Source organism: Grus americana, chromosome 1 (genome assembly GCF_028858705.1).
Source record: "Grus americana isolate bGruAme1 chromosome 1, bGruAme1.mat, whole genome shotgun sequence".
NCBI lineage: Eukaryota > Metazoa > Chordata > Aves > Gruiformes > Gruidae > Grus > Grus americana.
The window spans coordinates 126,275,914-126,291,235 of NC_072852.1; the positions used below are offsets into that span (position 1 = coordinate 126,275,914).

The 15,322-nt window shown below is 35.4% G+C and overlaps 1 protein-coding gene across 1 annotated transcript in view; it reads left to right on the plus strand.

Moving 5' to 3' along the window:
• The window catches only part of CFAP47 (cilia and flagella associated protein 47), a 362,349-nt gene that overhangs the window by 235,093 nt on the left and 111,934 nt on the right, over positions 1-15,322 (plus strand). Inside the window, 1 exon segment of the mRNA XM_054819861.1 lies at positions 1,745-1,842. Within this exon segment, the coding sequence (XP_054675836.1) occupies positions 1,745-1,842 (98 nt within the window).

The following is a 15,322-nucleotide window of genomic DNA, read 5'->3' on the forward strand; positions in this document are numbered from 1 at the left end:
AGACTAATGCTATGGTAAAACACAACTGCTAAAGTGTCTCTCTAGTGTATAATTCAGGGAGGTGCGAGTAGGAGGATTAAGGTTATTTTCATCTCATACAATACACTGACAAACAGGAATACTGCAAGCACTTCCTGTGTATGCATTTTTAAAAGGTGCTGAACAACTGTTCATATTTGCAAAAAAAATTACCATATAAAATATTTGTGTTGTAGAGATCAGGCCTTATGATGAGAGGCTTTGGCCTCAATCTCTTTCGCCGATCTGAACAAGATTGAAGAGCTAATTTTATTAACATTCATGACTATGTTCTAAATACAGGAAAATGCTAGATACTTAAATGCTAGATCTCTTAAATCTATCAGAGAAAGTCATTACAAGATCTTTTGGCTGGAAATTGAAGCAAATCTAATGGAAATCAGAGATTAGACTCATTTAAATGTCTTTCAATGCCTGTAATTAGCTACCAGAACAAACTGTTAGTGGATATCTTCAAATCAAGACTCAAAGTCTATCTGGAAGATATGCTTTAGCAAACACAGATTGCTTGACTGAAGTTGCACAACGACAATCCTATGTAACTGAACAGAATTTAATTTCTGTTATATACTAAAGGTTATATTAGATGAACTAATTTTGATTTAATCTTGCTTGATATAATATAAAATTATAAAAATACTATCAGTCTGATATGGACTGCCTCCAGTTCAAAGATCTGCTTGCCTATGCTTCCCATGATTACTGGTAGTAAATCCCTGTTTTTGTCCTTAATTGTAACATTCACGAAAATTCCAGTTATTTAAGGGTTTCATAATAATCAGCATCAGCAGAATTTAAAATCTATCCTTATAATTTCACAAGCATACACGCGTGTGTGATAAATAGTCTTCTGTGGCTTCATAAATTATCTCCAAAATTCAGAGGGAGTCTGTGATGGATTTCAGCTTTTGTACATATCGTTAGAATTTCCCATCTCTCCTTTTTTGACTAGATTTCTGGATTTCTCACCAGTTTATCGTGTAATTAAATATGGGTTTACAAGAGTTTATTGCACGTTTTTTTCTGGCCAAACTTTTACTAGTCATTGATAACAAAGCTTGGGACAAGATAGATAATGAATCTGATCTAATAGGATAATACTGATGCATGAATGTTTTGATACTTGTATTTACCATCTTTGAGCATTCTCAATCTCTTTAATAGCAACTTGTTTGTTATCACAATAACTCAGGACATCCTGTCTCAAAATCTGATGAAAAATGCATTGCAGTATAAATCAATGTATGTTCAAACATATATTTGAGGATGGATTCTATGTAACTGAAGATTCTAATCTGTTTAATGAATAACTTGTAGTTTTTGAGTCTATGGTGGATGAGCTTTTAATAAAAAATTAATTTAGAATATTTTTTAGCATTGTATTTGTTGAAGAAAAACAGTTACGAATCAATGATATTTAAAATTCTGAAACAATGTGATAGTCTACAAAACTAATTTGCCAAAGTGCTATTTCCATTCAATTTGTGTATATATTGATTTTGTTACTATTTTGAATCCAGTCAAGAAGGGATTAGATAACGCAGTTGATTGACAGCAATTAAATCAGTTCATGATTTGCTTTGTCTCAATATGAACAATGACTGGCATTTTTGCTAAAAGTCTAAATTTCTCATTGATTTGAATGCTGCTAGGATTGATCACCTCATAAGATGATTTGTAAGGCATTTTGTTCTTCTTAACATAGGAGGAAGTTCTTCAAATTGCAAAGTGTGGTTCTCCTTAAAGATTAACGGCATACCTGCAGCACCGGAAAGAGAGATAGATGTGAAATGCAGAGCTCTGGTAAGATTACTCTAAATGTTTAATTTTGTTCTACTGCATTAGAAGAAAAATATAATTTTTATTGTTGGTCTGGCTGCTATCACAGAGGATTAATCTATTTTATTAAGTGACCACACACAATCACTTTTTGAATAATAAAACTCAATACTTACTAAGACCTCATTTAAGCTCAGTGATATGAACTAAAATGAATGCTTGAAAAAAAGTGTCTTCTTTATCCTATTTGAATAATTACATTTTTCTTCTGCTGATATCTGCTTCTAATTTTGGATCTCAGATAAAGTTGAATTCTATAGAAAAACTTCAAGCAGTTTCTGTACAGTCCACAAGAGAACGAGTCTCTTTTGGTACCCTCCTTCCTTATGCATGCCAAATTATTATTGTCATTTAGATTTCATTAATCATTGGAATTTATTTAATCATATTTGTATTACTACATAAATACATACTTTCACTCTCAAAACTTAATTAAATTGTTAGTCATTTTAGAAGAATGATTACATCATATTAAATAAGTTGTATGTTTTAAATCACTTAAGTATGTAAACATAAAATAATTGTTTAGTATATTTACTTAATTATTGGGGTTTTTTTCTCCAAAGATTTTTAATTGTATTTATCTTTGAATTATACTTTAAGAGGTTTTTATTTTCAGAGCTAGTATTTTTCTTACCTTCTGTAAATGAATATTTGCTTTATCATCTATACATCCTACTTTCTGCAGGAATTGTAAGCTGCTAAGAAATACTGACTTTAATAATGGATGCTGGTAACAGGTTCTATGAATAGAAATAGCTAGTATGGTATTTTGCTGCAGGATCATTTCTGGAAATAAAATTATGTGATACGAGTACTAGGGGACTACCCCTTCCAGTAACATGCTGGGAAGGGAGAAGAGTCTGCTCAGTTGATTTTACATCTCAGCATGTGTTTATGTAGGAGGAAAAATCAAAACCAGTAAGCATTTCTCAAAATATTTAAAATATCATTGTTCATATATCACTTCTGCCATGCTCTTCTTTCCTTGAAGTGTAGTATCCTGATTGTGAACTTCTGTAGGGCTGAGAATCACATAATGATGTTTTCAAAATCTTGGTGTTGGGGGAGCATGGTGTTAGGGAGGTGTCTAGTGCTAGTAAGAAACACAAAAACTAGACTTTTAAAAGAGTTTGTGATTGGAGACCTTGAAAAGAATAGTGTAGATTTTTGTCCTACAGGATCATGCATTATCTTGTATCATTTTCTGGTCTGAAAGTACTCTTAATACAGTAAAAGGAAAAGCTAGATGTAAAGTATATTATTGATTCCTATTGTAAAATAAATTCTCAAGGTCCATTTTAACTCTGCCTATATTTTTTAATCTAATTCAGTATAAGACCTCCAAGAAACACAGTAAAATCTGACATACTTTCACAATGCATGGGGACACTGAAATTCTTGGCCTGAATGGGGATAATTCCTTTCTAGGAAGATGAAGGAGGTAGAGAAGTAGCTATACCCCTTCTTCAGATCTCTATGGAAAAATCTCATTAAAAACATGTTGATGAGCTTTGAAGACAACACAAAGATTTTTGCTTAACAAATAATACATATAGTTACTATTACGGAATTGCTATTACTGACTTGGCTAGTTACTTGCCAGGCATTTCATTTTGGAGTGGGAGAGCTTTCTGTCTCTAATGTAAGTGACTGGAATTATCCTAGCTAATGTTTCACTATAAACTGTCAGTGTGACACTGGTAAAAAGAGCTAGTACAGCCCTTGACTGCTAAAGAATGGTCAAATACAAGCAGAAAGCAAACAGTGGTGGTGGTACTGCTATTAGAATGTTTACAGATCTGGTTCGCAGAGGTTAAGAATTGTATTGAAATACTGGAAGAAAATCAAAGAAATCCACTAAAAGCACAGGGGACTAGAAAAGCAGGCCTTGTCATATGAATGCTAAGTAGCTCTATCAACTTAATTTACCAAAGAAAATACAGAGAAGGAATGTGATCACTCACTAAAGAATATTGAAAAGATAGTGATGATCTCTCAGTTTTGCTGACCAACATTGCATCAAGAGCTAGTGGCCAAAAAATTTAAATCTGAGAAATATTTAATCTTGTGTAGAATGTCCTAGTAACAAGAACAATAAAACATTGGAAAATCTTACTGGTGAAAACAGTAGACTGAGTCTTATAAAGCTGAGGACTTGAAATTGCTTGAAAAGCTGATAAATTTTTAAAAAGCCTAGACACCTAGTACATCTCCTACATCAGTGAGTCAGATTTAATGAATGCATTGATCTCTTTTTGACCTTGGAGTTTGTCTTCCTTCCTTCCTGGCCCTCAGAAAGAAAACGATTAGCAGCATTTAATTTAAAATAAAAAAACCCCACTGCTTTTGGACAGTAGTTATAGCTGTATCTCATAGTCAAATGCTATACAAATTTATCCTCAGCATGTCAGAAGTACTTTTCCTGTCTTACACAACTGGTCAGATTTCTGAAACATCAGAAATTGGCTACAGCAGAGGTAAAGTTGGCAGGACAAAGTTTTGAAATGAGCTAGATGTATATTAACATCTTGCTTTTCTTAATGATAAACGTGGCCACAGTGACTACCAGCCTGCAGACAGCAAGGGACTCCCCAGGGCAGTGAGGGTTGGTGGACATCTCAGGAACAGTGGACAGGATGGGATCATCCTGACGCACATCACCGGGGTGCCATGAACACCATAGACATTAACAAGACTTCGAAGAATATATTTGTTTGCAGATTCCAGTTTCGTGTTTGAGGTTTGGAAATGCTTTAGGCTAACTCAGCCTTTCGTATTTGATAAATGAGCATCTGTTTGAAATGTAGTGAGTGTGACAGGATGATAGTTCATACCATATGAAAAGGGGTGGCAAGATGTGGGTGTCAGGGTTCAAACGGAGTTTGTATCTCCGTAGATACTCTGACCCTTACGGATGGCAGGGGGCAATGGCCATAAGCTGATGTTACAAAAGGAATCCTCTGTTGAAGGCTGCAGGGCATTTTGAAGAAACAAGTAGGTCTACCTGGCAGCACCATGCAATTGACTGTATCTCAGGTCTTGGAGACAGGACAGTGTTTCTCTCTTCTGCTTTCAGCACACAAAATCAGCTAAAAGGAAACACCACAGGTCCGTCTGTACTGTTGTGTTCCCTCCCCACCAAACATACAACTTTAACAAGGCATCGTGTCACCATCCTCTTTTAAATTGCTCAGGATTTTCTGTGTTAAGTAGTATTGCATGTGTTTTCATCTGTCTTTCTCACAGTACATAATTCCGATTAGATTCATGATCTTGAATTGGAACAACACGGGGTTTTTGCAGTTACCTTTATCTTTGTTTTTCACTGTTAATTCTGTGTCTTACCATCCTTAAGGTGCAAAACTTCAGTCTCAAAAGATATCTGAAGGTATGAAAAGGTATCTGAAACACTTAGAGATAATTTGGTTTAACTCACTTTTTTAATAAAATATAATTAATTTGGATTTTTACATTGATGAGACTAAATATCACTTTTGGATGTGTTCTTTCTCTCAACTTAAAATTCAAAGTGGAGGTTAAGTAGTTAAAGGGATCAAACCCAGTTTTATGCTACTCAAGTTTTGTTAAAACTCTTTTGGCTTGTCATGGCTGAAAGCATTTAAGCTTGTATTTTGCTAATAAACCAGATTATGATGAGGCTATTTAATGGAAATAAAAATATTGAAAAAGTGTGCTGTATTGAAAAAGCTATTATTTTTAATCTCTAATCTAATTTCAATTAGTTTAATCACTGTATATCAGAAAATGAAATATCCCTGTTTGAATAGAATGCTCGAAAGGGGTTCTCTGTCTGGATGAAAATGTCATTTTTCAGTAGGCAGAAATTTGCCAGCTCTTCAAGGGAAACCTGCTTTTGTTTTCCTCCCTCCAATAACAGCCAAAAAAAAAAAAAAAAGGAAAATATGAATAAGGAGAACTATACACTTTTTCAGCCTTTCTCAACTTTACATATATATATATACATACACATATATATAATATCTATACACACACAAGTATATATATAAATTTATATTAAAATATACAAAGACAATGAGCTGTGCTTAGGGTACGTTTTCTGGATCAACTAGAATGTCTACGAAATGCGTTTAGAAATAGAGTAGTAGAAAGGTGATACCAATAAATAAAAGATGATGATTGCTTATAATTAATCTTTTAATCTGTTATCCATGCTTGCTGGCAGCAGAATCAGTGTAAATTAGGGTACGAAGTTAACTTTTAGACTGCTTCATCCAGCTGTAAATTGTAAGTTTGGTTTCCATGTTGTCCCAGGCGTAGCTTAATTAAAATCAGAATTTTAGTCTAACCAGAAGTTTACATTGAAATCCTATTGTAGTCCTGACTCTTCAGTAGATAGTATGGGTTTCTGGGAAATGAATGAATAAACATTTCAGTAAAGACCTCAGAATTTGACCCATAAAATGAACTAGCTTTTTAATTTTATAGAATCATAGAGTGATTTGGGTTGGAAGGAATTCTAAAAATCATCTAGTTCCACCCCCCCTGCCATGGGCAGGGACATCCTCCGCTAGACCAGGTTGCCCAAGTTCAGTAGAGATGTTCAGACCATAGGTTCAGAACCTATGGTAAGAACCCTGGACTTGTCTCCAGGGGTGCTCGGAAATGTCAAGGGAAAAAGCAAAAGTATGTACTTTCACAGCTTTTAAGGGTTTTCTGTTCAGACTTTTTGCTGAGCTGCCAGGTGTATCCTTAAACTTATGTATACATTTAGTATCCATAACCTCCTTTGAATTTGAAGTGTTTACTGACCATGGTGTAGAAACCATTATCTTTATTTTTAGCCGTATTCTTTAATTTAATGCCCACTAGTTCTTAAATTACAGGAGTCAGTGGACAGTTAAACCCTATTCAGTCTCTCCGTGCTACTCATGATTTTGTAGACTTCTGTATATCCGTTCTGAATTATCTCTCTTCCAAGATGATGAATATGATAAGATAGTCATCTTCATTTATGTTTTCCACTTGGACTTTCATATTTTACTATTATAGTATTTCTACAAAAGTATTTCTTTCAAAAATAAAAAAAATATTAATCCAGCATGTATTGAAAGGAGGAAAATAATGTGGATTTTAGCAGTGCTTGCCCTCTAACTGCTTCACTTGATGCACTTTGAAGTGTAGCTATGAAAACCAAGCTTTCAAAACGGCAGTTCCTTATATCAGAAGTCAAACTATGACAAACTTCCTTGATGCCAATACTTGATGATACCAACCATTTAATTAAAATCTTAGAAGTGGTGTTAGGAACACCTCATTATTTGTCCCACTCTCAAGAATCAAGCAAGCTGTCTTATTTATAACCTGCAATTGCTGTTAGGAGGTATTGCAGTGAATATTGAATTGTGAAGCTCTGGTTGTAAAACACTTAAATAAAAGAGGAGATTTTAATTTATTTCTTTTTGTAGAAGAAAAATTTAATCTGTCAAGTAAGAGTATAGCTTTTACTTGGAAGAAAGGAGAGTAACTCTGATGTGAGGTTCCCTCAGTTACTCATCTTTTCCTGCCCAGTGTGTACATGGGAAACATTCATAGAATTAAAAACAGTGTTGATCTGCTCAACATGCAGGAAAGTGTAAGAAGTAATATAAATATTTCCTAGCATGGGAATGAAGATTCTAATGGCCAAGACCTAATTGTAGCTCCCAGTGCAAGGACTGGTAGGGCGAAGTACTGTGAGAAGGCTTTCGTTCTTATACGTAGATGCCCCTCATTCCTGCCTTTATTCCACCTGTTAAAAGGAGGACAGTGAGACTAAGCACTGAGTGAGATCCTGAACTCATAGGAAGGTCTGGTTCAGCTAGGTTTCATTTTGTGGAATAATGATACTTTAATTTTCCTATAAGTAGTCTCCATCTTTTGTGTATTTAGATCACTTTGACTATATCTTCTAAATAATTAGAGGTTCATCTTTGAATTCTTAAACAGTAATTAATTATTATAAACGTATGCAACTGTAGAAAAGAAAGATACATTGGCTTATTTGTGTGAAACATAGATCTTTACACATTGTACATGATAGTGGTAATAGTTTCATATACAGAACTGTGAAGAGACTTGGGGTTAGACCCTGAATCTTCAAGAAACTAGAATTTTTCAATGGACTACTATGTAGTTTAAATGCAGCTTGCATTTTCTTTGGGTGATTCATTATATATATATATATAAATACACTTGAGAATGTCCACAGAATAGCTCAAAAATCTCAAAAAGAGAAACTAGTTCTCTAATCAAGAGTGTGTCTATATTGATATATTCTGATTAAGTAGATGGATTAATCAAGATTCCTGATATATTTAATCTACTAAGTGGTATTTAAGAAATACATGATAACCAGTTAAGTACATTTTGCAGCCTTCTATTAAGTGAAAATAACATATCTTCCTGCTTTTATATTGCGTACTTGTGATAAATCTCATTGTACTCTCAACCATGTACACTTTGGGTCTTCTGACAATGGTGGTAGTTTTTTATTTTGCCTGAATACCTAATGTTTTGACTACAACCATATATTGTGTCTCTAAGAGAAACAAGACAATATACAATCATTCAGTGAACACATCAACCAGATTATAAGGAGTCACAATGATTCATGTTGTAAACCATATAGCTTGCTGATCTGGATATTTTTTCTAATCCAGGCCCTGAACACTCTGAAATCCACTCATCACCATTCCAGAAATGAGAAGAACCATGCTGAAATGGAGGGGGATTAGCCAGAGGCAGATTTATTTTCTAAGCCCAGTGTATATTAATAGAAATTAGATCAACTGATGAAGCCTGGAAAGGTTGTAAGGATGCATTCCAGCTATGAAGGATTCCTGCCTGCCTTGATTGTTAAAGCTTGGTAAACAGGGGAACCCTTATGAATGCTTAGATGATAAGCCTATTTTTCAGAGGAGGGATGTTATCAAGTATTGTTAATACTGAAATAACACAGTCAATCCTGATGCTGCTTATAATGAAAACCTCCAACCTTACCTTACAAGTTCATCAGTCAATGCCCAGCTTCAAACTCTATTTTTTTGCCAGCTGTCATAATGGAAGCAATCAATCTAAATTCTAAGTACACGTGTCTTTTGTTGGTGTCCTGTGCCTTTCAGTCCAGCCTGAGAACTAGTTCCAGCAGCTGGCACTGCTGGCCTATAGAGAACATTTCCCCACAGTCATTAAAAACTCCATCAGTTGTGTTGCTTGTATAAACATTTTCATAGTACTGTGCTGGAAATAATTCCAGTAAGGATATTTCAGATTTGTGAGGCCTCATTGCCTATTCTATCATTTTGAAAAATCCCTTTAAGCTCTAGTTTGTTCTGCATGATGTAAAGGAGATTGGTGTTGGAGACTTGTCAGCTTTGGCCTCCCTCTCCACCAATGCAAATTTCAGGTTGCATTTCACCCTGGCGCAGATCGTCAACTCTATTAAAAGGGATCAGCTAAAAGCTAGTTTCTGTGATCATTGTCTGCCCAAGAATTTCTTCCTTTTTCTTTCATGAAAGCACTGATGTATTTTTATTTCATTTTGTCTTGTCCAGACCAGCCTGTGGCAGTCTAATGAACCTCAAAGGTAAAACAAACCTGCAACAGTAGAGATGGTACAGGATGCAGAACTGTACTTTCATATGTATATTTTTAAAAAATTATTCTAAAATATATTTCAATAGTTCTGTGGGTTTTACTCTGTTAGTGACTTCTAGATAGCATCAGACTGTGTTTCGTTGGTAGCTGTGCATTGGGTTTGCATGGCAAGGTTTTAGGTATGCCAGTGGCCAGCCTGCCAGGGTCAACCCACCATAAGCTGACAGCCTTTCAAATTCATTATGAATTCTAAAAATCAGGCTATGTCGTTTTTCTCATATATGATTGCAAGAAAGATTCTGTGATTTAGCTGAACTAGTGGAACTATCATTTCTGTTGATCACGAGAATGCTGTTCGCTTGTCAATAGCTAAGTTTTTCTACAGCTTGAAGAGGAAGCGAGAAGCAGCACGCTGTTATTGTCAGCTAGATCTGGAAATGCAAGTCAGAAAGCAGATAAGGAACAGTTCAGTCTGGAACTGAATTGACCTTAGCACAATGTAGCCTATTGTATAAAGAGAGGAGGACCCATCCTTTGGACATCTTCTTCCTTTCCCAAAATCCTACTTTCTTCTTTAGAAGGTAGACTGAGAAGGAAAGATGGATAGCAACATGGGATTCCTACTAGTCCTACTGCTGGATCTACTCAAACTCTTCGTACCTGTCTCCAGAAATGATTTTGCCTTCTAATGGATTGATATGATGTAGATCACCCTTGCCAACTCAGTGATATTTTTCTTCTCATAGGATATATTGGCTCAAGGAATCGTTCCCCTCAAAATTCATGGCAGATTTTTAGCACTTGGGAATCATGCTCTGGGGACTGTAGAGGTAGAAGCCATCTGTGGCAAGGGTCAGTCTGTTTTAAATCCGTAACCCTTTTACAGAGAGCCACAACAATAAGAGATTGCACAAAAGATGTGTTAATTTTCTCTAGATCATGCCTCTTCCTTGGCACCTCTACTTCTTTTGTTTAATTACTTGAAGGAACCCACAAGGAAGGATGCATCTGTGTTAGCCTTTCAGTTCACAGCAACAGCATGTTTTTCGGGCGTCTCTCCTGATCATCCCCACTTACTGCACTTTCATTTACATCACACAGCAGTCTTGGAGTGCATGAAATGCATCTCTTTTGGGTGTAACTTAACGGGAGAATATTTTCCAGGTGCTTGTCTAATGTTCTTCAACCATTAGTGGGTGTTTAAGTTCACGGGAGTGAAATAGAACTACTGAAAAGCAAAACATTCACAGGCGCTTGTATTGTGTGGATGCTGGGTCTTCACCACCCGCTGTTTTACTCTATGTGTCTACTCCTTTTCTGTCTCGCTACATGCTAATATAGATCATAGCACACAAATCTTTGTAACTCTTCTTGTCAAAAAAGTCTGCGTCGTGTTTATTCTAACAGGAGTTTGCATTTTGTGGGAACTGCATTATGTCAATAGACAAGTATAATGTAAAGAGCTTGTTACAAGCACAGCCAGTGTTAAAATTTAAATTATATATCAGTGTCTCCTTTATTATTTTTTTCATTATTTATTTAATTAAAAGTTCAAAGCATATAATTAAGAATATTTTGTAATTGTGTGACTTGGCAGTTGAAGACAGTGGCACACTGTTTTCATAGCTGTGGTACATTAATTTTTCATAAATCTTAAGCTAAACTGTAATCTGAATATTGTTATACATGGCCGATACTTGGATCATGTTCTCAGAAACTGAGTAATCTGAAGTTATGAATCATGCCCTAAGACCAATTTTTAGAATATGCTTTCATAACAATTGGTAGCATAAAAAGTAATATTCTGGAAATGAACCATGGTTTGTGGAAGAAAAACAAATTTGGGAAGGTAGCAATTATTAATCACTAACGAAGCGGTTTGGCAAATAATTCTGACCAGAACATATTTGTATAGCCTGTTAAAAAAACACCAAAGAACAGAGTTATCAAAAGGAGGGTAAATTATTAGAAATATTAGAATGTGAGTGAAAATTTTTCATAAATATATAGCAGCTGCTAACCCCCTCCTCTCTTCTCTACAAGATGCATGGATCAGTTCTGTGATACAGCAGCAGGGAGCTCATGTAGATCACAAAAATGACAGCTGAGCTGTCACTAACTGCCATTGAATAAAAATGTAAGGTTAGCCCTAAACCAGCTAATTAGAGGGGTGTTTCATCTATGCTAGATGAGTGGTCATAGGTATGAAAAATAACTGTCAAGTGAAGAAAGAGAGTCGCCTTGTGTAATTAAACTACTATGTCACTTGGTCCATAACTGTTGTTGCTAGCCCTGTGGTTTATGAATCAAAACAAGAGGGTTTCTTGCTCAAACATTAAACACAGCAAGTCCACAGTAAAGGTTTGGATTTTTTGTATAAATTTACTCACTGATGGTGTCTGGATTACAGTTTTTATAGTTTAGAAATTGTGTAGCTTAGAGAATTAGGTATTAAAGTAACGTCACTGAAAGGGAAACTTAACATTTGAACTCTGTTTCCTGGATATACCTCTGTAATGATTCTCTTTCTAATCAGTGGATTGTGCTAGATTTTTAGTTCAAGAGAAAACATGGTTGTATATAGACTCTGTAGGGTTGATTTTGGTTTTTGTTTTGGTGGTTTTTTTGGGTTTTTTTTGTTTGGGTTGGTTTTTTTTTGTTTTTGTTTTTGTTTTTTTTATAGTAATGAGAACAACCTGAGAGAAAACAATGAGAATTTATCCAAAAAATATACTTAAGTATAAATTTTCGAATTATGTTTGGAGGCTCTTACAAGTGATGATGTATGAATTTTTCTGCAGAAGGGTAACCTTTAAATCTGTCCTGCCATTTTTCTGAGTTGCCAAGAAAATTGGTGGTACTGCCACTGGTTTTCCCCTCAGTGATGAATGTGAATTAGTGAGCAGTGAGAACTCACTGCTTTCCTTGTGCAATACAAAGAAAAAGGAAGAAGGGATCTTTATTACTAATTCCATTCCTATGAAGTTTGTCGATCTATATAACAGGAAACTCTATCTTTTACTTAGGACTAATTTGGCAGGGGTACTACCGCTCTCTCAAAATCTAACGATAGCCATGTTTCTCCAAAATAGTATTGCTGTGTTCCCATGATCAGAATGCTATTTAAAAATGCTGGAGTGAAATTAAAAATACTATTTTGTAGTTGTGCATCTCTAGAACATGGGTTGAAGCAGCTATCCGTTCTTTTCTGCTGGATTTCTATGGATAGCATGCACAGCTTCTGAAACAGCAAATGATAATTAAATGGTGTCATTACAATGAGCAACGAGTTTATCTACACTTACATTCTCAAACAACATCTGAATCAGGAACTTCAAGTAAGTATATAAAACTGGTTGATTACAGACTTGATTTGAAAACAGATGCTGAGTTGAAGTTTGTAAAATGTCGTTCACTCAGGAATAACTTGCTTTAAATTATACAATTTTAGTTGACATTTTTACTTTAGGCTAAACCCCTACCTATTTTAGATGGTTTGTCCTATTGAAAAAGGAATCCAGATCTTTCCTCCTCTGATTGAATCAGAGTAAGGAATGGCTGTGTAATTGTGACAATATGAATGTATCTCTGGCACTTGCTTAACCATCATCCTCACTAGAAAGGAGGGACCAGTGTCTGTTACTCTCTGAAGACTGTTCTTCAGCCTTTTTAAAATGAATTTTCTGTTTGATTTCAATTCCTGGTATAAAGGTATATGAAAATCATTGCAACTGAAATCTGAGAGGACTAAAGAGAAGGTAAAGTCTCAGTGAACATAGAGACTACACTAGTTTAATCTCCAGAGATATTTGTATAACAGTAACCTAAATGTCATACAATTGGTTCCCTGCAGCAGGTATTTCTATTGAACAAATTCCAGCTAAAGTTATTTGAGAGAAATATGGAGCAAAAATTATCACTATTCATTTCACATGGAAAGAGATAATGAATGTGTATTCAGTAATTATTCATTTCTATATTTCTCTGGGATTTAGAAAGGATACTTTACCAAGAATTTTAACAGTTCAAAGGAACTATCTGAGAAAGCAGGAAGCTTTCAAAAGCCAAATGACAATTTGTTCCTGAACATTCATTATTCATTAATTAAATAGCACATCCAGTTATTATGAGTTGTTTGTATATTTGAAGGCATTTTTAGTTCTAAATGCAGAGAAAACAACCATCTTTTTTTATTTAACCAACTGATAATTATTAAAAGTATCTTCAGCCATTGACAACATTGTAACAATTTATAATTTAAAACAATTTTTTTTTGGTTACTGTATTTTACTTTGGTGTTTACTGTGGATTTCCTAATAGGGAACAGTAGTACTGAGGCTGATAAGTTCAGGTTCGTTATCTCAGATTGTTTGTTTAGAAAAGTGGACTGTAACAGTTACTTTGCCTTGCAAATATTGTAATGGATTTATTCAGGTTGTATGTAGAGGTCAAGAGCTGATTCTCATGTTTTTATGTAAAATGTGTAAAAAGTTGGCAGTTATTTCTTTGAGCACACTTACCAACTTAGCAGTTGTCTATTTCATGGTGAAAATTCTAAGTGTATATTGCTGGTTCACTGAGTCAAGAGACTTTCTAATCCATCTATATATTGGAAAAATAGTATTGGCTGTCTTGAGAGGAAGTATCTAATATGTGAGCTCCGAGCAGGATCTGTACAGCAGGAGATAAGCCAGAAGAAAAAGTCTGTTTTGAACAGTGAATTACTAGTTTCTGCTTTAATAAAACCAAATGCCTGGAAGGGATTGAGTTTGGTTTCCACATAATTGCGGAGACAATAGTTTTGTCTGTTCTCTGCCAAATCTTTCTCTTTCTCTCTCTCTTTCAAGTCCCCGAGAACCACGTGAGTACTCAAAAGTTGGTAATGTAACTCTGAAACATATGCTGCCCGCCCCCACTTCCACCAGAGCTGTTCTTGCTGAGTTGGAACTTGTGCCCCTGTTGCCATTCGCGGTGGCCCCAGATCCCTGCCACTAGTGCGCTGCTGCTGCACTTCGCAGCGGTGGTTTTAAAAGATCACTGTCACAGTCTTCACACTTAGCAGGATGTTTACATGCAGATCTAAGAATAGGCAGGGTGTTTCCATTACTGGTTCCAGCTCTTTCCAACCTTCGAATCTCCTTGGTTTTGGCAGTCGATAGAAAAATTAATGCAACAGTCTGTTCTGTGTGATCCACACACAGCAGATGGTGACTGTAGGATGAATATAACAATTGTGAAACACTTCATTGATATTTACCCAAGTTTTAAAATTGAAATGTCAGAATACCTTTTACTCTAGAAAAGATATAAGATGAATAGTGACTCATGTCCAGATACATGGATATGCCAAAAAAGGTGTATTTCAGGTGATTGTAATAGCAGTCCTTTCCCTCACAAAATGACCTGCCAGGTACACAAAACTGAGCACACAGGAATATGGAGAGATCAGTATTTAAAGGGCTTTATATTCTTACTCACAAATCCATGGTTCTCTAATAAACACTTGCTTCCACATCTTTCCCACACCACCCCTGCAGAGGGAGAGGCTGCTTTCTGGGTGCCAGCAGGACTAGTTGGACTGCACAGAGAGTCCCAGGGAAGTGCAAGGGTGGGCCTTAGTTCAGACTGCTCTAAGTTTAGCTCTTTCAGAGGTTCTAGTAACAGATATCGATCAATAATAATAATATATATGATGTTAATATTATTAATAAACATTGTGATATAGTGAACTTGCATTACTTTTCTAGAGTAAATACTAAGGGAATGTGTGGGACAGATTACTAATATGCATACCTCTGGTATGTCACATACGGAAGACAAAATA